Source organism: Agelaius tricolor, unplaced genomic scaffold (assembly GCF_023055355.1).
Source record: "Agelaius tricolor isolate 1412-34295 unplaced genomic scaffold, bAgeTri1.0.p SCAF_13, whole genome shotgun sequence".
Classification (NCBI taxonomy): Eukaryota; Metazoa; Chordata; class Aves; order Passeriformes; family Icteridae; genus Agelaius; species Agelaius tricolor.
This window is the reverse complement of record NW_027269273.1, coordinates 18,542,364-18,568,049: the sequence shown is the minus strand read 5'-3', so window position 1 is coordinate 18,568,049 and position 25,686 is coordinate 18,542,364. Positions and strand designations below refer to the sequence as shown.

General features: G+C 44.6%; 1 protein-coding gene across 1 annotated transcript; it reads right to left on the bottom strand.

Moving 5' to 3' along the window:
* Positions 1-3,951: 3,951 nt before the first annotated feature.
* PKD2L1 (polycystin 2 like 1, transient receptor potential cation channel) lies at positions 3,952-24,870 on the bottom strand. Its single transcript, XM_071439027.1, has 15 exons — positions 22,731-24,870; positions 18,826-18,939; positions 17,386-17,513; positions 16,020-16,276; positions 14,943-15,167; positions 14,337-14,565; positions 13,798-13,968; positions 12,907-13,088; positions 11,799-11,919; positions 11,120-11,218; positions 10,260-10,381; positions 9,827-9,944; positions 9,460-9,596; positions 8,566-8,713; positions 3,952-7,477 (listed from the first exon to the last, which is right to left on the bottom strand). The coding sequence occupies exons 1-15, from the start codon at positions 23,023-23,025 to the stop codon at positions 7,292-7,294; spliced, it is 2,532 nt and encodes an 843-aa protein (XP_071295128.1). The 5' UTR covers positions 23,026-24,870; the 3' UTR covers positions 3,952-7,291.
* Between the last annotated feature and the right edge of the window lie 816 nt (positions 24,871-25,686).

Genomic DNA, 25,686 nt, shown 5'->3' with positions numbered 1-25,686 from the left:
CAGACCAAGAAGTGCACAAGCACTAAGGCCATAACATACAATCCCCAGTACAATTTTCTCCCACACTCAACCCAAGCTCCTGTGCAGGACTCCTTCAAGTACAATTTGTCTTGCTATTTGTGAGTCAGGAATGGGCACTCCATCCTTCTGCTTCCCTTTGAGGGCCTCAGTGCCTGCAGGAGGCTAACAGGATTAAGGGTGTTTTATCTGTCCCAACTCAGCTCTGCAGAGGTCAATTCTCTTGCTAGACATGAATGTTGACATACACATTGTTACGTAGGCATTTCACCTCCTTCCTCAGGGGCAAAGTCCGGGCTGCCCTATGAGACATTCCTAAAAACTGTTTAACTTTTATCCACTCCCAAGGCCTGGGCTGCTGCCATTAGGATTTGTTGTGGCAGCCCTGAACACATTCAGACCTTTTTTTTGCAGTAGGTGCTGAACACCCAGAGTTGCAGAGTATTCTTCCCCCAAGGGACTGTACACAGTTGTAGGAGTGTGAGATATCATTATAGCAAACAGCTTGCATTCTGGAGGAGAGATAGAAGAATAGCTCTGTCTTATCCATAACTTGTCCCTTCTTTTGTGCCTTCCTAGAGGCTCACTAGTGCTCTATGACCTTGACAGAGAACTACTGTGCCATGACACAAGGCAGAGCATCACAGTAGGTGAAAGAAAAAGTGTAAAGGCTCAGAAATCTCAGTTGTCCCCTACTCTGATGCAGACTGCAGGAAAATCACATTTATAAACAAGTAAACTGAGGAAGAGAAACAGGGAATCACCAGGTAGCAAGTGTTATCAAAGATAAGCCAAACCAGAAAGCCAGACTAAATGTTTGGATTTTTGTCTTGAAGATGAAGGCAGTAACAAGGAGGAGAACAAAGAGAAGGAAGCACTTGGTTGCACAACTCACCCAGTAATGCCACAGGAAAAAGCAGAACACTCCTAGGCTACTTATGCCAGAGTTCTTTGTACTCACCTTCCATCTGGCCTCTCTGGTTATGTTCCACTATGTTCCAACTCATCTCTATATTTGGCTTTTTCAGTAAAGCCACTGCCTGGAGTTTGTCTTGGCCAGGACAGCTCAGGTTTTCTGACTGTATTGCTCTGCTCCTCTCCAGACTAAATTTTTCTCTCCTACGTTGGAAATGGCTGTGTAAGTGGAGATGACAAGTGCACACAAAAGGGGCAGAGGGAGCCCAGGGTCACCCAGGAGCCACTGAAGGCTGATGAGGTGTCCTAGGCCTGGAGGAAGTTCTCATTAATTAGGAGAGGCAGGGCGGGTAGAGTCACAACAGAAATGCCAAGGTGTGAATGGAGAGTAAATGAGAGCCTGGGTGTAGAACACCAGGAGTGGCAAGTGTTGATGACATTGAGCTTAGCTTCTCACCGGGACAGCAGCACATCTAGGGGTAGCTCCTCCAGGCACTCAGAGTGGGAGAGAAGGAGCAATGAGGGACAAGGCAAGAAATTGACCACTGTCATCTCCGAAAGCATGTGAAAAGACACATTCATAAACAACCCTTGGTCACCAGGCTAAGGATGGAGGAGACATGACAGATTTCTAGCTGATGTTCCTTGTTCTGTGTCATGACAAGGACCCTGACCACAGCCCCTGGACATAGGTCCTCGTGTCCAAATGCTGAACAGTTCCTTTGGGCACATGTCTCCTTCCTCATGAGTATTTGGTAAGAGAACAGAAGCAAGTACAATCTGTTCTGTTTTACAATAAGGTCATCCAATTCTTTTCATGGTAAAGAATGCCTGCTCACAGCATGGCCTCTCCTGGGCCTGAACAGAATAAAACTCTTTGAAGCAGAAGAGGCAATATTCCTGAAAGGATTCAGAAAGCCAACCATCCCTTGTTGCTGTAACACTTCTCAATTGTGTAGGAAACTGAGAAGAAGCTCTGCCCTTTTTATCTGTTCCAGAAGTCTTTGTAGGTGCTTTCAATGCCTGCTCTCTTAGTGAACTCCAAACATGTCTGAACAGCCTGGGTGGTTTGCAACATTCCAGCAATATGTCTGCAGGTGTGTGTGTGCACAGATATGGAGTTTTTCTCTCTGAGCTTGCCCTTTACTATTATTTCTGATGCTTTTTGCAGAAGAGGGAGCCCACAGGGACTCACAGCCAATGGAAATGATCACTTGGGATGGCTTCCCAGTCCCTTCTCAGGCGGCACAAGCAAAGCCAGCCTCAAGTTCCCGCTTTGCATCTTGCTCTGAGTGGTTGTTTCTTAGACTGCTGTGCCTTCTGGCACCTAGAAGTGAGTGTACCATCAGAGTAACGATTGGTTTCTCCTGGGGATGGCAGTGGCCAGGAAACAGCACCATCCAGAGCGGTTTGGGACATCCTGTGCTCTAAAGCCCTGTTACTGCCATGCACACAGGCTCTCCTGGTAACTTGCTATGGCACAAAGCTGGCTTTGCCTCAGAGAGCTGGCTGATTCAGGCTGGAGACCAGGCTGAACAGCCTCTATTTTGTCAGCTGAACTTTTGCACTCCTCCTTCAGCACTCCTCAGCCAGGGCTTTATCTCACCGCACCCCGCGGGGCTGGCACCCTTCTGTCATCTGCCTGAGTGCCTGGCATGTGTACAGCATGGCTGGCTGGCAATGAGCTACGCCTGGCATTTGCCACCTCTAAAAAAGGGCCATAAGCAGGGCCAGAGGTGCTGCACTGTGCCATGTCTCTCCAAAACCCGGCACATTAACGTTATCATATCCCTTAAGCTCTGAGCCTGGGGATGGGGACCTGGCACTCACTGAAGTTCTTGCTACTTTTACTGCTCTCCACTCCCAGGCTCCTTGCTTTCATGTTCCAGGAGACCTGGAATTAGGGTTTGTGTGAGCAGCAAAAGGATGGCACATCATCTGGGTTTGTAATCTGCTAGATCATCAGGTGCTGGCTACTCCCCTCCTTTTTTCATTATTGCTGATAAACTCTGAATACTGACAGTTGCTCCCCAATGTTGCTCTTTTCTTTGTAGGACTCCTGCTAGGGCGTGTCTGTAAAACATAGAGGGGCAGGGCAGCCTCCAGCTAACAACCTTCGGTGCTAAAGACCAGTTAGCAGCAGCTCCGGGCTAATAATAGCACTCACTAAGAGCTTTTCACAAGACTGAAAAAAAATTAGCAAAACCTGTACAAATCCTTTTTACAGGTTGTAGGGAGAATTATAACCTGCCTGAGATAGATAAAGCTTGCAACAAGTCCTGAAGTGTGAGGGTCTAGTATCATAAATTACCTATTGGAATCCATGGATTCTGCTTCTGTCTTTTCTCTGTCACCACAAACGGAATGTTTCTGTATCTCAGTTTCTTTCAGTAAAACAAATGACAGATTTGTTTCTGTGCATTGAAAATGGAAGAGAAGGGACTGTAGGTGCAAAGGGTTGTGAGTAGTGCTGACTGACATCTACTGGTAAGCCAAACCAGGCTGATAAGCTTGGCTGTATTTGTAGGGGGTCGGGGGATTTCTTTTGTGTTCCTTTTAAACATGAAAAGTTAGGCTTGCTCATCGTTAAGACTATTGGCATCATGTTCTTGGAGAGACACGACCAGGAGCTTTCCATGCTCATGGCCACCCTGGTTGAGGCTGCTTATTGCCAATGCCTGAGCCTCCTCTCAGACATCACTGCCGTGCCCTTCCCAGCATACATCCATGAGTCTCTCTCTGCATCACTTGTACTTTGAATTCATGGCTAGGACACGCCTTCCTTCCCCCTTGGCTCTGGATCAAGAGCACACACACCTGCCAGAGTGGGCCTCAGACAACATCCACTGCAAGTGCCAACATAAGTAACAGTGATAACTGCTGATATCTCTTCAAAGGACTATGCTTTTCCAAACCTCTTCCCAAAGATTTTAACCACTTCAAGGCACAGCTGGCACAGTGCAGTTTGTAAGGCTACCGTCTACAGATTGAAACAAAACACAATCATGCACCTTTTTTTTTGAGGAACAAATACTTTACTTTACCCATGAGACATGTATCATCTAAGTAATATCAGCTCCTGATGGGAGGCCTGACAACATGTATTTGAAAAGAAAAGCTGTATGAACTTACCATTTGGTGTATTGATGTTATTTTTCAACAGCTTGAAAACACAATTGACAATTGCACAAAGAACAGACAAGGCATAGTGGCATAAAAATATACAAGAAATATGAGATTAATGCAGGCACATGCCAGTAACAGACGTTGTTTTACAATGAGAAGCACTAGCACTACTAAAATCACACCACAGGGGGAAGTGGTCTTTCTGCCAGGAAGGGGGAAAAGAGCTGACCTGGGAGACCACTATAGCCTGCAGTTCTTGTCTGATCACAGCCAGAGCTGGTCTAGGGCTCCTCATCATGGCAGGCTGACTGCTGTCCCCAAAGTCCAAGGGAGAGGAAGCTCCCAGGCTGTCCTTGCCAGAGAGTAAGGGAGAGCTCTGGCAAGCTGGGATAGAGTCTCCTGCCTTTACCAGAGACAGGCAGAGTGAGAGGCAGACATCTCTCACAGCTGCAGTGGCCTGTGGAGGCTCCCATGTCCTTCCTTTGCAGGGGAAAACTGGCTTCCCAAATTTCAGGCATGAACAAACACAGCATGTGAACATTACCATTTTGCTCCTGCTGCTGCCCTAAGGAGCAGACTCAGTGCTTGGGAGCTGGTTGTCTGATGCTCTTGGTCACTGTCCCGTGGATCGGAGTTCAGCTGTCACACCTCTGCACTTCACCTGCCTTCCCTCATAGTTATGGGAGTCCCTGTGCAGAAAGGAGCAGGGGGTGAAGGTGACAGGCAGGGCTCTTACACTGTGCTGCTGTGGCTGCAGCACCCCTGCCTCAGTGGGATGTTGTCTGTCTGGCTGGTCTTGGGGTTTGGCACAGCTTGGAAGGGGAACAGAAAAGAAACACTGGGCAATGCAGAAAGGGAGGTTCTGAGTCACCTTCTCTGTTGAACAGAGCAGCTAAACAACACTCTCCCTTGTGAGAAATCTGAGGTTTTGTAAAGCCAAGCTTTACAGATAATAATTTTTACCTTCATTTTCTTGTCAGAACCCAATTTCAGGATCCTGTTACCCTCACAGTAGTTATTTCTAGGTTAAGAAGCTCAGTCTCAGCCAACAACATATCTTACACAGGCCACAAGCACAGGTTCAGCCACCTGAAGCAGACAACTGCTGGTTGGATCCCTCCCAAAGTGCCAGACTTAGTTCCTAAAAGATCAGCATCCCAAGCATTTGATATCTGTGCAGAACTCAGGATCTCATCCAGTAATTTGAGTCCATGGAAAAGGCAGACACTTTCAGAGACCTCAAAAGAGCAGCCATTTTTTTTCTTGCTTTGCAATTATGCCTTGGTATACTTGTAGTCTGCTCTGGAGCCAGGATCTAAAACAAGGTCTTACAAATTAATTTGTAAGAACCTTCCTCTGTGCCTTTCAAATCACAGAAGACCTGATGAATTGACTACAATGGGCTGTGTGCACTATTTGAGCCCATTATAGAGCACATAGTTCCTCTGTTCAAACACAGTTTAGCATATGAATTTTCTGCTTAATTAAAATTTGGAGGGGGGAAAAAGCTATTTTAGGAAGTTCTCCTGACAGGCTGTTTTCTTCTGAACAAGATAATAGCTTCAATGCAGAGAGGAGGAGGAAATAAGCAACATCATTGTTCTGTTTTCAGCCAGAAAAGCTGAAGGTAAGACATTTTGCTCAATTCTGAATTCATTGGAACTGGGAGTAAAGAAACATGGCAATATCTCACAGTCTTGTCCCCAACAGCAGGACCAGCTGATGAAGGGAAGTGATTCATGAGACTCTGCAGTTCCTGCCTCCACAGCTCCTGTTTGAAATCTAAGCTCCCTGTGGGCTGGGCAACAAGCTCCTTCTCACAGCTCCTGCCGGGCCCTCGTAGTTGATTGACAGTCTGCTTCAATGTACAAAGACTATCTTGTGGCTGTGGCAGCCCTGAAACCTGGGCCATCTGAGGACAGGGCTCATCCTGAGGTCCTTCAGACACTGCCAAAGAGGCTTTCCCCAGAATGCAGTGACATATCCATCTTAAAAAAGGTGGCAATACAAGATGCCCCTGCACAATGCCCCTGCTAAACCTGTCACTGCACAGCACACTAAACAGCGTAGCACTAATGAGGACTGTTAGCAGTGGTCTGGTACAGCTCACATTTCTATTGGCTTTAAGCCTATGGGAGCCTATTTGAGGTTAACTGTGGCAGAATACCAGTCATTAAGGTATTTGAAATATATTTACAATGGCCCTGTAATAGCAGCAATAGCCTGCACCAATTACAAGGAAAAAGAGAAGCCTTAGCAAACAGAAAAATGCTTGGAAGAAAAGTATTTTGCATGTGGTAAAAAAACTGACACTCATTTTCACAATATTCTTCAACACAAATGGTGTCAGCACCCATAACTGCAAATTTGTTTCCTTCACAAAAACAAGAAGCATCAAACTTCATAAAGGGGTGCTAGTTTGCAAGGTGCAAGAACCTTGAGATGCAATTTAAGGAGTGTGAAAATAAATGACATATTTCTTAGTGTCAACAGCTATGTTAGAAATCATATAAGTAGAATTTTGTTCCCTAACACTCAGACCTAGGACTCCACCAAGTGCTTCTCATTTTAGAATATTTCTGACCTTCTCCCAATTACACCGGTGTCAACTCTTATTGTATCTTATTGTTATCCAGAGTTAAGCACCAGTAACCTCTTTTCTCAACACCTGAACCTAAGGTACAGAGAGGGTTACCAAGGTAATCTGGAAACAAACTACAACGGAACAAAACTGGCTGTAACCAGGTAGAAAGAACTACATTTCTTCTTCCCATTTCACACTGGTGATTACATTCTGCTTTCTTTACATGACAGCCATATCTGTCTCCTGCAGACCATCGTGTGTTGGGAACAAGCTGCAATGTGCTTATCTGGACATAAACGGTCAGAGTTCTGGGCTCCCTACTTTTTGGGGAAGGCTAGATAAACAGTGTTGTGCCAGCCTGATCAGAGGCAGAAACCTAATACATCACCTAGTGCCAAATTTCACCTCTTCCTGACATATGGGTACAGGGGAGAAGGTGAAGGGGGACAGAAGTTCTAGCTCTGTGATGTCATATATCGTTACACTGGAGAAGAGCATCCCTGATTTTTCACATTAAGAATTCCTGGCAACAGTGGTGTCTGTGTCCAGCTCTCTGGATTATCCTAATAGTGGGGGAACAACTGACAGTGACTTGGTACCATGGCAGCCAGACTGGGAGCACTGCTATAGAAGTGCATATCAGACTGGCTAGAGGTGCTTGGGCACCTGAGACCCCAGCACACTTGACTTGGGCAAGATGCAATAGACCCCATTTTGGGAAGAGTTGCCACTCATGTTGTTTCTCTGTATGTGTTCCATCCCCAAACTTTCTGCTTCTTTTCCCAGCTGGTCTAGGCTCTGGGGGCGCAGCTCTTCCCGACTGGCTTCTTCCTCCTGTCAACAAGAAGAAAGTGTGACCTGCAATGTCAGGAAGCTCCCAAGAAGTCTAGCAACACTGTAGGAGAGAGGCAAGGTGTGCATGATACTAAAATATCTTCCCACATTCTCTCAGAAATTAGAACAAGCCTGCCTGTCTATTAAAGATCCAATACACTGATGAATGCACACTCAAGCTTTAGACCAATAAGGAGAGATTCATCCCTTTTCATCCTTTAGAGCACCTTCACAGAAATGCTGTGGCGCAGCAAATCTGCAAACAAACACTTGCATAAGATTTTGGGCATGTTCACATGAGTAGGACCTCCCAAAACACTCTTTCAGATGCAAAGAGATCACAGGACTACTCTGCAAAAGGGAGACTTCTTTCTGACTCTGCTAGGTCACTTTGTGTTTTTTGGCTATTCTCATTATTGAAGCCACAAAACCATGGAGTAGTGACATGGCTCCCACATGCCTTGCTGCCTTTGACTTTAAAGCTGAAGGTCCAAAATACACTGGCTGACTCAATATGGGCACCCTTTGGCAAAAGTCACAGTGTTATGCTATAAGCACACAGTTGGCCAATCTTCCACCACATGTGTGATAAGTAATCCACAGGCAAGAAGTTAAGATCACAGTCCACAACAGCCATGAGCTGCTCTTGCTGGAAAGGAGCAGCAGCATGATGTCCACAACAGCCACGAGCTGCTCTTACTGGAAAGGAGCAGCAGCATGATGTCCACAACAGCCATGAGCTGCTCTTGCTGGAAAGGACAGTTTGATCATTTTAATGCCTGAGGATGAACAGCTAGAAAGCAACTGACAACAGGCAAATTTTACCCACTGCCACAGGGCTGAGGCTGGCCTCAAAGGAGCCAGAAGGTGTGTTTAAAGGTATTAGGGTTAACTGTGGGGACATGAAAACAAGAGGCTTTATGTCATTTTGCTTAAACAGAAAAGGATTGATCATACACCCTGCCCAAGCCTTTTTATCTTAAGTCAATGAAGACTGGAAAAGCAAAGATGATACCAGGCCCTTTCTCCCAGCAGAGCTAGTCACCTGATCTGAAGCTGGTTCAAATGCATGGTGGAGGGCTACCAACCTTGCTAACATCACCCAGTGGTTTGCCCAACAGATCCTTCCCCTTCAGCTCTTTTCTTTCTGGCACAACAAGCTTGTTCACCACTGCATCAATCTTGGAGCCAATGCTGTTTATGGAGTGTTCCAGCTGCAGCACACGATGCAGGAGGCTGAGGGAGACATGGAGAGCATTTTTATGCTTTTTCTTGTGATGAGTCAAGGGATTTTCTGCAGACATCTCCAAGAGACCTCAAATAGAAGTGAATGCTCCCAGATCACTGATTATGTCACCTACTGCTACACTGTGTTTTCATCTGTAATCAGTGGTTCTCTTTAGGATGGATCTAGACACAGCATAATTCCATTACTAAATATTGCACCTGCCTCTCCTTTGATATGGCCCTATGTGGTTTGCTCAGTGTTTCTCAGTAGCAGAATCAAGATATACTGATTCACTCTGCTGTGTTTATCCTGTGCTCCTCCTATGGACATAATAGCCAAGTGTTATTCTTGGACCTGAAGGATAAAGGCCAACTAGGCTATAAATCAAGGATATTTATTGCTACAGGACCTTCTGTAAAGGTATCAGCTTTCCTTGGCCCAGTTATTTGGGCCACCTTCTGACCTGAAACATGCCAGCATATTGCCTGTGGCTAGATGACAGCTGAAGAGGTTAATCAAGAGGCAGAAAGCAAAATTTCTTAACTCAGTCTTCTACAGGAAGAAGTAAACTACATTACTAGAACAGTCCCAGTTATCTCCTGACCTGCTTATTTACAGATGTGCAAGATAAAAGGGACAAGATCTTACTGAAACTGCTCAGCACCACTGTAAAGAGTTACATCAGGGAAGGAAGCAGCAGGAAATTGGACCCCTCATTTGCTGGGTGTTTAAACTACTGACAGCACAAACATACACTTGGAACTCTTCTTTGGAGACCCAGGTGGCCTTATTAGTGTGGTTATTCCTTGCTTCCATGTAGGTCAGATTCTCATCCAGGTTGTTGTCAGCATAGGATTTCCCCAAATTTTCAATCTCGGTATTCAGAGCAACCTGGAAAACAAAGAAACTCCTGCAAATATGGATACTAATTCTGTGGCTGGCTTTACTGTCAATGACACAGAGCTTCACAGGCAACAATACACTCAGCTGCATGCAGGTAGAGTTGGAACTATATTTTAGTTGCCTGCTTAGTTTATACCATAAACCCAAAGCTTCCTGAGGCCACTTTGCAGTGATGTCTGCCAAACAGAATTTTTTTTTTCCTTGCCCATTTTATTTACCCTTTTTGCCTCTAGGTCATGCTTCATCTGCTGTTGCTCCTCTTCATCAAGGATGCGGTTGCCATCTTTGTCAAATCTGGAGAAAGCTGCTGTGATCTCATGGTCAGCATGGCCCAGTCTGCAAAAGAATAGAAAGAGAAAGCTGAAAGCATAGAATTATATGATTAAGCTGTAACAGAGTGGGAATTTTGAAATCAGTGTATTGTTTCCTCCTGCCACTGATAAACCTAAACATCCCAAATGGGCAAGAGATAGTTATACAAACCTATTTAGAACAGGAAATTAAATATTTGAGGACAGATAATTTTTTTTAATCTTAAATTGCCCAGATCTGAGCTAATCGCTCTTCTTGTCTTGAAAAGCAGAAAATTTAAATTACCTGTATTACTAAGAGAAAGGACTAAGTGGACATCCCTCAAACTGACTCACTTACTCCTTCAAGCTGTTCTTGAAGTCTTCAAAGTCCAGTTGTTTAGTTCCATTCTGCAAGGCTTTCTGCACATCAGAAATCTGCTCCTTCCTGAGCTTCAGCCTCATGAGTGTCCGGTTGTAGCTCTGTGACCAAAGACACAGACACAGAGTCATGCACACAGAACAGTAAAAAGTAGAGCAGAGTGGGCAGTGTGATACAGGTGAGCATATGCTAAATAATAGCAGGAGTTTTCAAGCTTTCCACAAGCAAAAAACAAAGCACTGCTATAAGAAGCTCATCTCCAAACTAGAATCACACCTTCAGAGTGACACTAACACGCTAATCTTCTGCTTTTCTCACCCCAGTTCTTCCTTAATCTGATTTCCCAACACATCAGCTGTTTAAGATAATGTCTCAAATACTATTCCTTTTAGAATATTGATCTCACAGCAGAAATGTGACTTTCCAGGAACTTTTCTGGAATTTGCCCATGGGAAAGACAGATTTAACCTGTTAGAATTGTGCCACTGTAATAGGCTCAACTTAGCATAGCAGGACTTGCCATGTTATCAATCAAAGTACATTTTATGAAGGACTGAAAGAGCTTTGTCCAGAGACCAAACTGGGAAGAAATGTCTCTCAGAAACACTATATCAAGTAACAGGATTCACCCAATACCTGCATTCTCATCTTCCCATTACCAAAGGGTCTGGGAGCTTGATTTATCCCAGAAAGGAATTGTGACTCTTGTGCACACAAAGAAGGGGGATCTGGAGTTGGCAACCACTGTTTCTCTCTAGTAAATTCCACTTAGGTCAGGGACTTCCAAAAAATGCTTCATGATTTAGCTAGAAAGTAGCACAGCTTTCACTATTCATCACCTGCTTCAAGATGTCAGAGAGCTGCAGCTCATCCTTCTGGCTCGAAAGCTCCTCCTTGACTTCTGAGTAGGTGTCATTGATGATGGCCAGGAACATGTTCTAGGAAAAGGAGAAGCAGTGAGATGAATATGCATGAGACATCCTGCCTGCTCAGCAGCTGAAGCAGCAAGAAACAGACACAGATGTGCAAGACTTAGTTAAACAAGGAGTTGTTTCCCTATGGGATATCTCTTGGGCAAATTAAAGAGGGTCAAGAAAAGGCCTACTTCAGCCACAACATGTTTTCTAAAGTTTTTGCAGTTAAAGCAGTGGCTGAAAGTACATTTGTTCCCACCTCAACTACTACCTTTGGTAGTTTCTCTTGCAAAATCTTAGGTTACATATGGACTCCTGACACAGGGTGTGTAACCTGGTTATTATGAGCATCCCTCTGCATCCATTGCCTAGGAAGTCAGTCAGTTTCAGTTTTCACCTTAAGAGATGTTGGCCCTTAGTCACCCTAGTAATCAAATCCCCAATTGTAGTAACATACTCTTTGCCTACTGTGGTCTATTTGCACTGCAAAGCTGTTATAACTAAAACTCCTTTTCTAAGGATTTTCACCTAACCCAGGGGTTTTCAGGAGGGGTCTCTCAAACACTGCTTTCAGTACAGGGACAAGGAGGACTTTGTTGCTTACCAGAAGCACAAAGAAAACAAAGAACACATAGGTGACAAAGTAAAGAGGTCCAAGGACCCTGTTGGCATTGTCAATAGAATTGTAGTCAAAATCACCAAGAATGATCCGAAACTGGGTGAAACTGGGGGAAAGAAAGAGCACAGGGTCACACAAAGGCACACACAAACAGTCCTGAGGTGAACCTGAACCTCCCTGCAGCCCAGATGGGCACAGGCACAAACCAGAGCAGGGTCTAAGTCACTCCAGAGTGGCAAGTTAAATGCATCCATAGTATTTCAGGGGTGAAGTGATCTGATCTGGTTAGAGCAAGAGGAAAATAAAACATGGTTTCCACACAAATTCAGGTTGTCCAAAGTGTGTTTTGGTATAAATAGAAGTCAAAAACAAAACAACCTGAATTTTCCCCAATTAAAGGCATTTGACTCAACAAAACCATCTTTTGCAAGAAAGTTTGTGAGACTCTGGAGGGACGTTAGAACTGGATAGTGCTCTTCAACCTTTTGTAGTTCATAGCCCCAGTAATGATGGATGTTTAAGTGCATTGATCCTAAGCTTCCTTATCTCTGTTTTCTCTTGTGGACCCTTCAAAGGCAGGACCTGGATGCCCAGAGGTCTGTGGGACACAAGCTGAAAACCGTTGCTGTAGCAGATACCTCTATTAACATCCCACATTACTTGAGCAGGCCCATGGACTGCAGGATTGTCTGAGATGGGATTTTAACTCACTTCCCCAACACTCCCTTCTATGTGTGCTCATCCACCCACAGGTCATCCTCCATCTCAGGTATATTGGTCAGTATCTATGGGACTTCTATGGAAATAAATATCCTTACCAATATCCACCATATCTCTTGTCCTTACTGATAAACACCAGACAAACAGAAATCTGCCTGTAGCCCTCAGTTTTCTTATTGCATTTTTTTGTCCATGAAGAGGTCAGTCACAACCAGAAGGCTGTGAGCAACTTATTAACTATTGTGGCTTTATTACAATGAGATACAACAGGTGTCTGATTGTCATTGAGATTTGCAACTGGGGGGAAGAGTGGAAAGCAGTTAAAATTATTTCAATAAAATTATGGAAACATGGTACTAACTTACACACTTACATGCATTTAACAAAGGTACTGAAGTTTTCCACTTGTGTCCCAAAAAGAAGGTAACCCAGCTGGGCATAGGCAAAGAAAACAATGAAGAACATGATGGCAAAGCCCAGGATGTCCTTGGCACAACGTGCCAGTGTGGAGGAGAGCTGGGTCATTGTTTTGTTAAAGCTAATGTACTTGAATATCTGCAGGATGGAAGAATGGGGACAAAGTTAGGCCAAACCATCAGCTAGGTCAGTCCCTCTCATGCATGCACATGCTTACTAAGACAAGAGGCTCAGTACAGGACCAAAGTACTGAAGAGAAAGGTGGCTAGGGAATGGTGGCTTAGTCTTCAGGACATTTATCCCAGGTGTGCCACCATCCTTCTCTGGGTTCATAAACATATGACCTTGTTCCCTTTGTCAAAGAAAAATATAAACAGGGGCTGCTAGAAGAACAAATCTCTTAAGGCTGATGAGGAGCCCCTTGGTGGCTTTCCACCACACCAAGATGCTTTAGTTGAAATGCAAAGTCCATGTCAACAGATGAGTCATTTCCAGCTCTTGAATGACCATCATGAAAAAAAACCATGGTTTGCAGATTATCCTCAAGAATACCAAAATAGTATAGGATGGACAAAGTTACGTGGTACTCAGCATTTTCTAAAACCACTTTTACACCACAGTGTCTGAACTCATATCCCTGACTGTTACCTCTAAATAACCAACCTCAGAACGAAGGGTGAAAAGTTGCCCAGATTTACTGCAAAACAGAGCATATGACTTCAAGGAAAATTCTCTTTCTATAGCTGATACACTCATTTACTCAGAGGGATGGAAGAGACAACCCTGAAGCTATCCAGAAAGAGAGGCCTGACTGGAGACCTGGCACCTCCCAGATCCCCTACAGTACCTTGATCCAGGCAAAAAATAAGTTGACTGCATTCATATTGTTGTACTGCGTCTGCCAGAACGCCAGGAATTCAAAGTCTGCGTAGGTGTTGGGGTGTTCCAGCAGCTCTCCCAGCAGCCTGTTCACCTCAGTGGTGCGAAAGATGTGAAACCCAATGGCAACAATGGAGAGCTGCAAAGAGGAAGAGGAGTAGTCTGCAGTCATCGCTGTTCCTGTGCTTTCCATGGAAATTAAAATGTCACAGAACTCATTGCAATCCCACTTCAGAGCTGCAGTCTAGTGGTGGGCTATGAAAATATGGTCTTGATGTGCTGGATGATACCCTGACTTCACAGTCTCTGGGCATCTCTAAGAATTTTCTCCTATCAGTTCTTCCAGACAGAAGAGCATGTGTCCATTTACTCTGCTGTTCATTTTAGTATTAGAGCAAAACGTGCCAGTTCTTGTCTTATCTAGACTAATTGCCACTTTCCTTCATTTATTTTGGCTCTTACACACCTCTGCCATTCTTTCCCCAAAAAGTATGCAAGGATTCTCACCAGAATGACAACCACATCCAGAATGTTCCAGATGCTGGTGAAGTACTGAAACTTGTGGATACGGAGCTCCAAAGCCTCTTCCACCACATAGTAGAAGATGAAGACACAGAATACAATTTCACAGGCCACAATGAAGAAGTCCCATGTGCTGACATATCGTATAAGCTTCACTGTCCGGATTTGCCAGGAGGGAATGGCACCACCAGTGGCTGGAAACTCAACCACTAACCTTGAATGGGACAAGGAAACAATTTCAAACTAAGGGATGGAAGCTCAGAGATAATTTTGAGAGGCATCAAATTGAGCATGAGCTATCCACCAGACCATGAGTGGAAGCATTGTGTATGTGTTTTTGCAGCCCTATCTCTGCTGCTTCACTGCCTACGATAGGAAAGGGTGAAAGGTGACAAGTGTGACTGGTTATTTCAGGAAGACCAAGACTTCTCACTAAACCATACAATTTCTACTGACATCACTCAGTAGTAGTAGGGGGGTGGTCACCACCCCACTGGTGAGCCATAATAAAATATTTGCATTTTAAGAAACAAATTGAGGCATTGAGGAAGATGCAAGAGGCTGAAGAATTTTCATCTGGACTCAGCTTACCTCAGAACACAGAACAGATTGATATTTGCATTATACACAGAGAAATCAATAAAGACAACTCGTGTTCCCCGATCCAGCCACAGCTTCTCCTTCAAGACCTGCAGGGCTTCAGCACTCTCTTCTCTGGTCATCTTGAGGTCTATGTAGTATCCTCCCCCACTGTAACTGGTTAGCCTTCCCCAGTGAGATGAACCACCCAGCTCCTCCTCAGAATGGTACCTCCACCTGCAACAGACAAGGCACAAAGAAAGGCTTCACCTGCCCAGGCTTGAATATGGCCTTGTGCCCTGGAAAAAATATATCTTCAAGGAGCAGAGCAATTTTCAATTGAAGCAATTGAAGAATTGGCACTTAATTCCTGCTCCTGATCTGACCCTACGTAACACTGGTAACCATTATGGTTAGTTTTCTGGTTTAGTGCTTCCCAGCACTGACACAACACGATTTGCAATACTATGGAGGTAAAATGCTGGGGTTTGTTGGCTATATCAGTCTTGTTTTCATGGAGGTTATTCTCAGCATCTACTCTCTTACCTTCTACCACATCCCACACAACCATCTGCTTAGAACGCTCTTGTACTCGTATTTCCTAATGAATAATAGCTTCTCATTCATGGATCAAGATTCACACAGAGAGAAGTGAGCAGAGATATTAAACTGCAGTTACCTCACATTATTATAGAGAAACAGGTTGTCAAGATGAAAGAGTCGCACTCCCTTTTCTCTGGCTCCTGAAATCCCAGAGGAAAGCAAATAATAATTTGCCAGCTAAATGCCAGCTTACCATTTGATGGATCTGGTCCCAAAGGTCTTTATTTATTCTCACTCTCTTAAAAATAGGCAACAATTTCTTCCTATATTCCCACTGGATTTTTTCATGGCTTTCCCAACATGAAAACTCATTCTGTTGTACTTCCCCTAAAGAGACACTAGACATTATTGATAGACAAAAAGGACTTTCTGCCTCTGACTGCAAGGGTAATTCCAGCCTTATGTGAGAAACTCACCCCTGGCATCCTGCAGCTCAGCAGTTCTTATTCGAACGAGAAGAGACTCGTTTGGATTAGATGTACTTACGCCGTTCCATTGGTGAGCCCAAAGGAGACCCTTTCCTCCTTGTCTTCAGAGTATACATCATAGCAGCCCGAGATTTCCTCCTTGAAGTCATCATGGACCACACAGGAGTTGTTCTTCACCTTCAGCTGCCTCATGCGTGGGACACCCAGCAGCAGGTTCTCGTAATAGATGTATGACTGCGTGCTGTGCGCCGCCAGGGACTCATTGTTGTACCACTTGGTCCAGTACAGGTTGTCCAGCAGGGGACCTTGTGCATACTGCAAAGGAGGCAGAGGAGAACAGCTCCTTTGTAGCTCACACATTCTCTTAGTCTGGGATTGACGTAGTGAGACCTGACCCACCCCTCTCTGGTCCCCAAGATGGAAAGTAGCCAAAGTTTGTGTTGCATGTATGTTAAGGAGAGGAAAGACCAGGGCTGGTAGTAAAGGAGGGATGCTGGGCAGCAGGGTCATCTTGGTTTCTCACAGGCCTGTAATGTGTCTGTGGCACCTTCTGCACCTAATGGAGAGACAAAAGCCCTACAAGTCTCATTGTCTCTTCTACTTCAGTCAGCACAAGTCTCAAGGAACTGCCTTGGCACAAGTTGCAAATGATGAAAAGTGCGTATGCCAGTGTCCTGGAAACAGTGGTGGGGAAACAATAGAGCCGTTGTTGGCTGGAGTGTTTTAATGTGACAGAAAAAGGCAACTCTAATTGACAAATAACTTCTGGCTGTCAGAGATAAGCGGTTGCAATACCTCAACGGCCTTCACTGAGGCTCTTGTTATTCTTTCACCCATTCATTGACAGAAATATGTTAGACCCCAGATGTTTTTCCCCTTCATTCTCTTTGATAAAAGTCACTGCAAATTTTAATCCAGCTTCTTCCTAAAGAATCTATAGATTAGACAAGCCCAGGCATGAATTACAGGCAGGTTAATTTTGATGTTCTCAAAATATCATGAAAACAGACATAGCCTATTACTAAGACACCAGCTTGAAGACATTGAACTCTAGGATTCAAAGCCACTTGTGTCACAAGGAAACCTGAAGTAAATCCTTTGGCTTCTCTAGGCAAGTACTTCCTATCTTTGCAATATCACCAAAATTATTTTTTATGTCCTGCCTGTTTTACTGAGAAATGAACTCTTCTGGGCACACACAAAACTTAGCCTAGCCAGTATTCTGGACACAGTGCTCAGGGATAAACTATACTTGAAATCAGTTAATATTTTGCATGCAAACATTATTGTGACTATTGCTAGTAGCTGGCAAAAGCTTGTGGCAGCAAAATGCTGAAATCACTAGATAGTACTTCAGAGGGAGCTGAATATCCCAGTCTAGCTGAGTTTCAGGGTTCCCCATGGCAGGCCAGATTTGTACTCACCACCCAGAAGTCAGCCATGCTGCCAATGGACTGGAAGGAGACACGGCCATCTGTAGAGGTCTGCAGGAAGAGCTCAGACATCACTTTGGTGTAGTAATAGGCATTGGAACTTGTCATTCCATATGTCACTAAGAGAACAAGAGGAGGGTCCTTTCTTATACCTGAGTACTGGCACCTGATATAACTGCATTTATATATTCACTTTCTGTGTACCTTATATTTTCACAGGTAAGCTGAACAAGACACAGGAGAATAAATTTTAGGGCTTTCTGCTTTCTTAGAGATTTACAAACTTATCTGCTCTGTGTTGCAGAGTTTAAATGGTCAGACTGACCAAATGTAAGAGTTAAGTTGTAAGAGAAGACCATTGGAAGATACAACTGAACATTCTGGATAACAGTTTTTGTTCCCAGATAGAATTTCTGAGGGAAATTTTATTTCTCAGAACAAAGTCCATGACCTATATTTTGAATTTCTGATGTGAAGTCATGAAGGCACAAAGACCACCTTATTTTCCCAAGTGAAAAGCTCCAGGTAAGTTTTCATCTACCAAGAAACCCCAAGAGGAGCAGGCTCTAACTTCCACAAACATGTTGTTTCAACTCTCCAGTGCTCCTTCCTTCAGGAAAACATCCATCATGGTGATCACTAAGAACATGTCCTACTCTTGAAAGGACACCAGGAGAATAAAGTACCTGCCAGTCAAGACACAACCCCCCACACCTCCTGGATGAGTCTGTGTGCGACACCGCGTACGTCTGTGTGCATGTCTTGGTTCTTTCGGAAGGGTGACTGAAGCACTGTCTCCCTGGCACAGCATGATAGTAACTTAGGGTGGAATTGTCTGTCCATCTCTCCTGCTGTTGGGTCCATGAAATATAACCCTCCTCACTGTCCCATGCCACAGGTGCTCACTGGTGATAACGAATGAACCTTTGCAGAACCAAACAGCCATTGTCCTACTGCACAAAGTCCATATTAGCATTGCCATTCACTACAGGGACACATTACACTCACTCAAGAACAACAGGGTGAGCTGTCATCTGCTTTATCGCCTCAGCCACCCATCCAGTCTCAGAGGGGAAAATCTCCCTGAATTGTCTTTCCACCAGGAAGTTTCTAGAGGTACTGTCTGGGGGTTGAGCATTTGCTGTGAAACTGAGAAAAGACCTTGGACTGTGGAGTCAGTGGCTAGAACTGATTATGCCAATCAGAAAGTACTGTTCAAGTCTAACCAACGTCAGTTAGCACTGGTCAGTAATTTTACTTCTCTGTGCAGCATCAATTCTGTAAGTTAATGACAACTTCTTGCTGCTGTGAGCACCCATACAATAAATGTAACATTTACAGCAGAGCAAGGAAGACTAGTAATAAAATCTCACATTATTCCCCTCATGCTGCACACAGAAATGGTGCCTATGAGATATGACAGCTACTTACAGAGACAAATGTCCACCAAGAACATAACATAGACCAGCAGCTCTCGCAGGGTGGTCTTCACATACAGCTCCCTGTTTTCAGCTGTGTTCTCAGTCAGCGTAGTGCCCCACAGACCTGTTGGGTATAAAAAAGGAACTGTAGAGTTTTTCATGGCCATTCTCAAGGAGCTGCAGTCCTTCTCCAAAAAAGCGCTGTCGGGAGTTGAAGTTTTATGGCTTTTCAAGGTGAAGCCACTTTTCATTTCAAAACTTGTCCAATAAAATTTGCTAAATACCCCTAAGAAGAACCATTCCAGCATGAATAAAAGTTTTGCAGCTAACACTGAAATATACTGGCTTTTTATTTTGCTAAATCACTGTTTGATTTTATGTTTCGTCTGTTTTCTGTTCATTACAGCCTGATCTTTTCCTGACTGTGTTTCAGCTTACTCTTTGCAGCAGTTCAGTCTTTGTCACAAATGCTCTTGAAACCATAATATTTCATCTCAGTCACCCATGTGCCAACAGCTGACCTTCTTAGAGGTCTTCCACTGCAGAACTGCATCTGGTGTTAGCTTTACAACTATTACTCCTTTTAGTCTGAACCATTAGGCCCCAAATATTTGTCTCTTGCTTACCTAAAAACTCTTGCAGTTTTCTTGTTGGTCATAAAAATCAAACAATACAACTCAGTATTTTCAGCACAATATTTAGAGCCAAATTATCTTCAGGACATCTAACAATGGAGCTTAGCTGAATCCAATACACTAATTGCACCAGCTAAAGATCCTATTTCTTCACACAACTCATTAAATGTCACCAGGGTTGTCAATAAGAGAGAAATGTTTCCTTTAAAAGGAGCCTTGATATTTTGTGTTTGATGAACCACCTAATACCATTAGCGTATTTGTTTGTTCTTTTTGTAATGGCTTTCTGTTGTGATTTCTGGAATGCTCCTGAAGTTGAAAGGCATAAGAACTTTCAATTGAAAGCCTAGTGATGAAAGCCTTGTCAATAATTGTCATGGTCTTGCTGCTTTCTGCAGCTCCTAGAGACCTCAGCCCTGATTCCTATCCCCAGTAGGATGAAACAACTTTCTTCCTGCAAACCAGGATCAAAGCTGATCAAAGGCCCCACACTTGAAGTCATCTCCGGCAGATGACAAACTTCTTTTTTGTCTGGAGTAAGCAAAAGTGTTCTAGTGTGCATTTATCTTGTCATTTTGATAGCTCTTTGGCATCTCAAGAGATTAGACAGTTTTCTACACCATTAACTACCATAGTGATCATAGTGATGTTGCAGCATCTGCCATCACATCTGGGCAGACAAACCAGGAGTCAGTTCTGGACAATCCAGACCAGCAACAGAAATGAGAGCCTGGAGATGATCTGGACTAACTCCTGTGGAGGAGAAAGTATCATGTGATCTACAGGAATCTTCACAATGGACAAAAACATGGGGAAACAATTTGCCCATCTCTTCAGATCACTTTTAAATTACTACCTTCATCCTTAGATATGACTACACCACAATCTTTTAACAGGTTTGTTTGGGGTTTTTTCCATGAGCAGGGAACCCCTACTATCCATATGTTTGGAGCAAATGCAAAGGCCTTCTTTACTTTTAGAACAGTAGTGTACTCAGGAATACCTAAATTCAAGGAGACTCTAATATCCTTGAGAACTTGGTTCAGACTCTTGCCCAAAATGATACCTGGAGGACCATGAGGCTGCTCCAGTCTCCTTACAGATTGCATGTAGTAGTTGTAATACTGTATCAGCTGAGGTTTATTTTCAGCTATGTCTTTAGGAAACATGGCAGGGAAATCTATCACCTCATACATGAAGCATGTCCCCATCTGCGTCTCCTTTGGCACCACCTCCCCCCTTGGGGATGCAGCTATTTTGGACATGACATTTGGAGTAGAAGGACTCAAGGCTAGAAGATATCCAGTCTTCCTTATGGCACCTTGAATGACCACACAGCACCCACGTGGCTGAGCAAAGAAAAAATAACAGAGCCTAGAAAACAGGCTATGAATGCAATCCATTTATAAGTCTCACCTTCCTGATAGTTAACAAGTAACTGATAAGAATTACTGGCAACACCTACATTATCACCAGACTTGTGACCCAGGTGAGTGACTAGCTCACGGTCTCAGGTACAGCTGGAGATCCTCTTCCAAAGGCAGTGGGAAGCTGGGTATTCCTCATCAACCACCATACACCCAGATACCCAGCCAAGCCTGCCCGTGGGCTGGCCATGAACCAGCAGAGGTGGCAGGAGGTAGGCAGGAACCAGGACACAGCACTGCTTGGACACTGCTTAGAGAGGAACAGGCCTGAGCAGTGGCACTAGGTGCAGCAGCTGCTCACTACTAACCCAGCACAGTAACTGATGAGGACAAGGAAAAAGCTTAATAATCAACTATTGCCTCTAGCTATGGACATGTAATCCCAGGAAATGGTTTTTAAGCAAAAAACCCAACCTCTTAAACTCTCATTGTTTAACTAACTTATGTGTACTATTTCTATTTTCCATGTGAGACACCAAGGTGATTAAATGGAAAGGGAAAAGCCAGCAATGGAGAGGCAATGAAAAATTATGAGCACCTAGTAAAGATGCAAAGGAAGGAAGCAAATTCTTCAAGGAAAAAGTCCCCACTTCTGTGAGGCTCAAAGAGACCTTTGGTTTGTCTGCACTGGCCTTTGGATTCCCAGCTTTGGTATTTCCTACAGGCCTATTTACCACCCTTATTGTCAGGACACACCGCTGCAACAGTCAGAAGAAGAAAATGATGTGGTATCTTGACAGTTACCATCATTTGCATGCTCCAAATTCAACTCTGGCAGCTCACAAATGGAAATTTGATGTTAAAGTATGGATATGTTTTTCCATTTTAAGTCTCAAACAATGCCTAGAAGAAAGCATTTCAGAATAAACCAGGTAAATGGTACACTGCCTAAGAGTAATCTGTAATTAGCTACCAAACCCACTCAGCACTGTTCCTTGGCCAGGAGAAATCTCTAAAGCCTCTGCTCTGAATTCCATGTGAAACAGTATTGTTAGACTGTAATGGCAATGGCAAAAGCATTGATCACAGAGGGGCTGTGCAATTCAGGACCAAGCTATACTGTTTTTCACCCACTCGTACTGTTAGAGGGTATGGCTCTGAGAGGGGTTCTTGCCTTCCAAGTGAGGAAAAAAAAGACAAATTGGCAAGAATTTTTTTCTTTGCTTTATCTTTCCTGTTTTTAAAATATTGTGATTTTATGCCTTCTATAAGAAACTGTTCAAATAATGCCCTTACCCAGGACTGTATTCTGACAGGAGACTTATCTTGCCCCCAGGGTTTTGTTTGCCTCTGAATAAGCCTACATAATATTTTATTCCCCTTTGTCTTTTAAACTGGAAAATAGCACCTCTTTCAGCTATCTTCAAGCAAAACATTATTTGACACATTGCTGTAATCCCCTGCATTTCAGTCCTGATAGTGCTAGATTTTCTCTGGTAGATAGGGCTATAAGTTCTTATGTTACTGTAGCACAGGGGCCAGTACCATTCTATCTAGAAAATGCACACAAAGACAGAATAGTCTCATCACCACAGTGATGGCTCCTGGGGATTCAGAGCACCTAAGCTCTGCCAACAGATTCACTGCATGACCTTGAGCATGGGACCCACTAAGTCTCTTATCTTATGGTAAAGGTGACAGGACAGACCATGAAGCTATAGCAAGGCACACAGAGCAAGGATGCTCCTTTCAGGTCAGCCAAAGATGATCTCTGGAGTAATGCTACTGCATGTTGAACAGGTCCCTGGGCTACACAGACACTATGAGGTTTCTACCTTCTGCATCCCTTCTCTTCCTCCCCTCCCCATTGCTCTGAGGGCTAATAAGTCCCTTCTAATGCGATAGAGATTTACCTCGGATGCCTCGGAAGATGTAGAAGCAGCACTTGAGGAAAGGACTTGTCTTCCCATTCACAGCTTTGCTCTGTTCTTCCTGGTAGGGTAGTGGATCCCCAACCTCTTCAAAATTTTCGTAGGGATTCTCCAGGACAGACTTGGGGTTGTAGATGGTTTGAATTTTCAAGGAGGTAGAGGGAGAGCCATTGTAAACAGGATTGTCCCAAGCTTTCTTTCCCACTGTCTCCAGTTCATGCACCTCTGATACTTTAAAGTGGCTCTCAGCTCTGTTCTTTAGGTGAGACAAATTCATGACTACTCACTGCCAGCAGAAGTACTTTTTAGCTGCAATTGTGACGACTGCCTGCCCAGATTGGAATTAAAAGTTAGCAAAGAGATAATCAGTGCCAAACAGCTTGTCTGCCTCAGCAGCCAGGAGAGGGCACACCAGCAGCTCCCCACAGACAGTAAGCATCCTCTCTTTCTTTTATATCAGCTTAGCTGGTGACACCGACCAGAGGGGTGGCACTACCCCTTGTTAGGAGCCACCGTCAGCCCTATTATCCCAGTCGCCCTGGGAACACGGGCAAGTCCAGGAGTCCTTCCCTGCTTCACAGCGGCAATGACAGAGGCGGATGCCGCCGTGAGAAGAGGAGGCAGCGAGGAGCGGCCCCGGTCAGTTCGGGGGCACCCGTGAGACCGGGGCAGCTCCGCTCGGGGCGGCAGCACCGCACCTGCAGCCAAGGGACAGAAACTCCCCGAGGCGGGCAGGTGGCACAGCATCCTCTTCCTTGCTGATTGCAAAAGCAGGGGTGAAACGCGGGAGTAGCTGTAGCGGTCGTTTTGGAAACCAGGGGGTGGAATCTCCTGCTTTTGCTGTATTTCTACAAGCCCTGAAGTGCCTGCTAGCCTGAGGCAAGCCTGATTAAAAAAAAAAAAAAAAAAAAAAAAAAGAAAGAAAGAAAAAAAATAAAAACAACAGAAAGCACCACCACCACAAAAAACCCCACAAAACCAAAACAAAATAAAAAACCCCAAACAAACAAGCAAAAAACCCAAACAAAGCACTAAAAAAACCAAGCAAAACCCCAAACAAACAAAACCCCCGAAAACAAACAAAAACCACCCCAAACGAAAACCAAACCCTACCAAACAAAAACCCCATTAAGATAAAAACAAGCAAAACTGGCAATAACAGTGGCTGGGACTTGCCTGCGCCCACCTTGCCACAGGCCACCGGCGAGCAGACATCCCAGGCACCACAGGTCTGCAAGGCTGTGACTGTACCCTGAGGGGTCCCAGAGCTTAACCCCAGGACACCACACTTGTCTTGGTGATGAGACTGTAAAAGAGCATGCAGCCTGAGCCTGGTCCTTCCTCAGGTCTGAATACATAACTCAGAAGAGCTGCCTCTCCATGGGTACTTAGGGTTGCTGTTTTTCTGGCATTACCCAAGGAAGCCACATGACTCTCACACCTGTAGGCCCAGATGAGGGTGTTTTCTCTGGACTCTGATGTTGCCAAGCCACCTAGGAAATACAGAGATGTCCCCTAGATGTCACCTAAGATCATGGCACTAAGCAGCTGCTTGAACAACAGTGAGACAAGACCTAACTTGGCACAGGGCACTAAGAGGGCACCCTTAGTGGCTGGAAAGTCACTGGAGGTCTGGGTTGGGTCCTTTGACTGAATTTGGTATTATTGGGCCTGTTGTGTTTTATTACTCCCTTGCCAGATGAAAGCAGTGTCATGGGAAGTATCTGCAGAGCTCCCAGGCAGCAGCAATCTCAGGAGTGAGGCCTCAGTGAAAGGCCACCTGCCAGAGCCAGCTGCCCTCCTGGGACCACACAGCAGACACCCCTGACCATGCACAAGTAGCATGACTTACATGTGGAGTGCTGCTTTGGGGCAATGTGGGGTTTTTTTCACCGTGCAGCTCTCGCTGCCTGTGGCACAGCACATCCCACCCCATCCTTCAGGAGCCAGGTACAGTGCAGATCTGCCTTCTCAGAGGCTGGGGCACAAAGCAGGTGGTGAAAGGGGTGACATTGTCCTGTATTGAAAGACCAAGTCACCCACCTAGCCCAGAAGACAGGTCATGCCTGTGTCACCTGATTTTGAAGAGCCTAACACAAGGTAGAACCAAGAGCACTCTATAATTAAGGAAACACATGCAACACTTTACAGGCAGCATGAGGTGACTCAATTTATGTGGGTCTAAAACACTCCTTTCAGTAAACTTGAATGATAGGAGATGTGTCAGCTGGGGGAGAATATGATCCAGACTTTAGGACCTCATAGATCACTCTGCTGTGCCCTCTGTGGTGTTTGATGTAAGGCCATGTGGAGCAGCAGTATTTCCTGGCTAAGGAACAGTGTAGGTCTGGTAGCATCTGTGAGCATTTACCTCACATCTCTTTTCCTTACAGTGCCCTGGACCTTATTTACCAAACTCTCATTCTTGTGAAAACCAGCCAACAGAATTTCTCTTCTCCATTCTTCTTTTTCCCTTCTTTGTTGAAATCCATTTTTCAGCAGGCCTAGAGGAAACCTTTCAGAGATGCCCAGGGAAGACTGTTTCTGAAACCAGAAACCACTATCACTACAGGATTCAGCATGTTAGAATAAGACAAAGTGCCACAGCCACTGAAGTTTTTCTGCCAGTGTGTCAAGCACACAGACCTTTAAACAATATCCCACACTTAATTCCTTTGTTTAAAGAGAAGAGAGCACCAAAGTGTTCATAAATTCCCCCCCCCCCCCCCCCCCCCGAAAAAAAGCACTCTCAAACACTGAATTAGAACTACAAAGCATTTAGATGTCATGGTTAGAAAAAATTCCTATCAGTTAATAAGAGCAGTCAGTTGTTGGGACTGAAGGCAAATCTGCTCACCAGACCCAAGAGGTCAGGCTGTCCAGGAGCTCACCAGCCTCTGCTGAAGTGGCCCTGCCTGGTGGGAACATTTTCACCAGC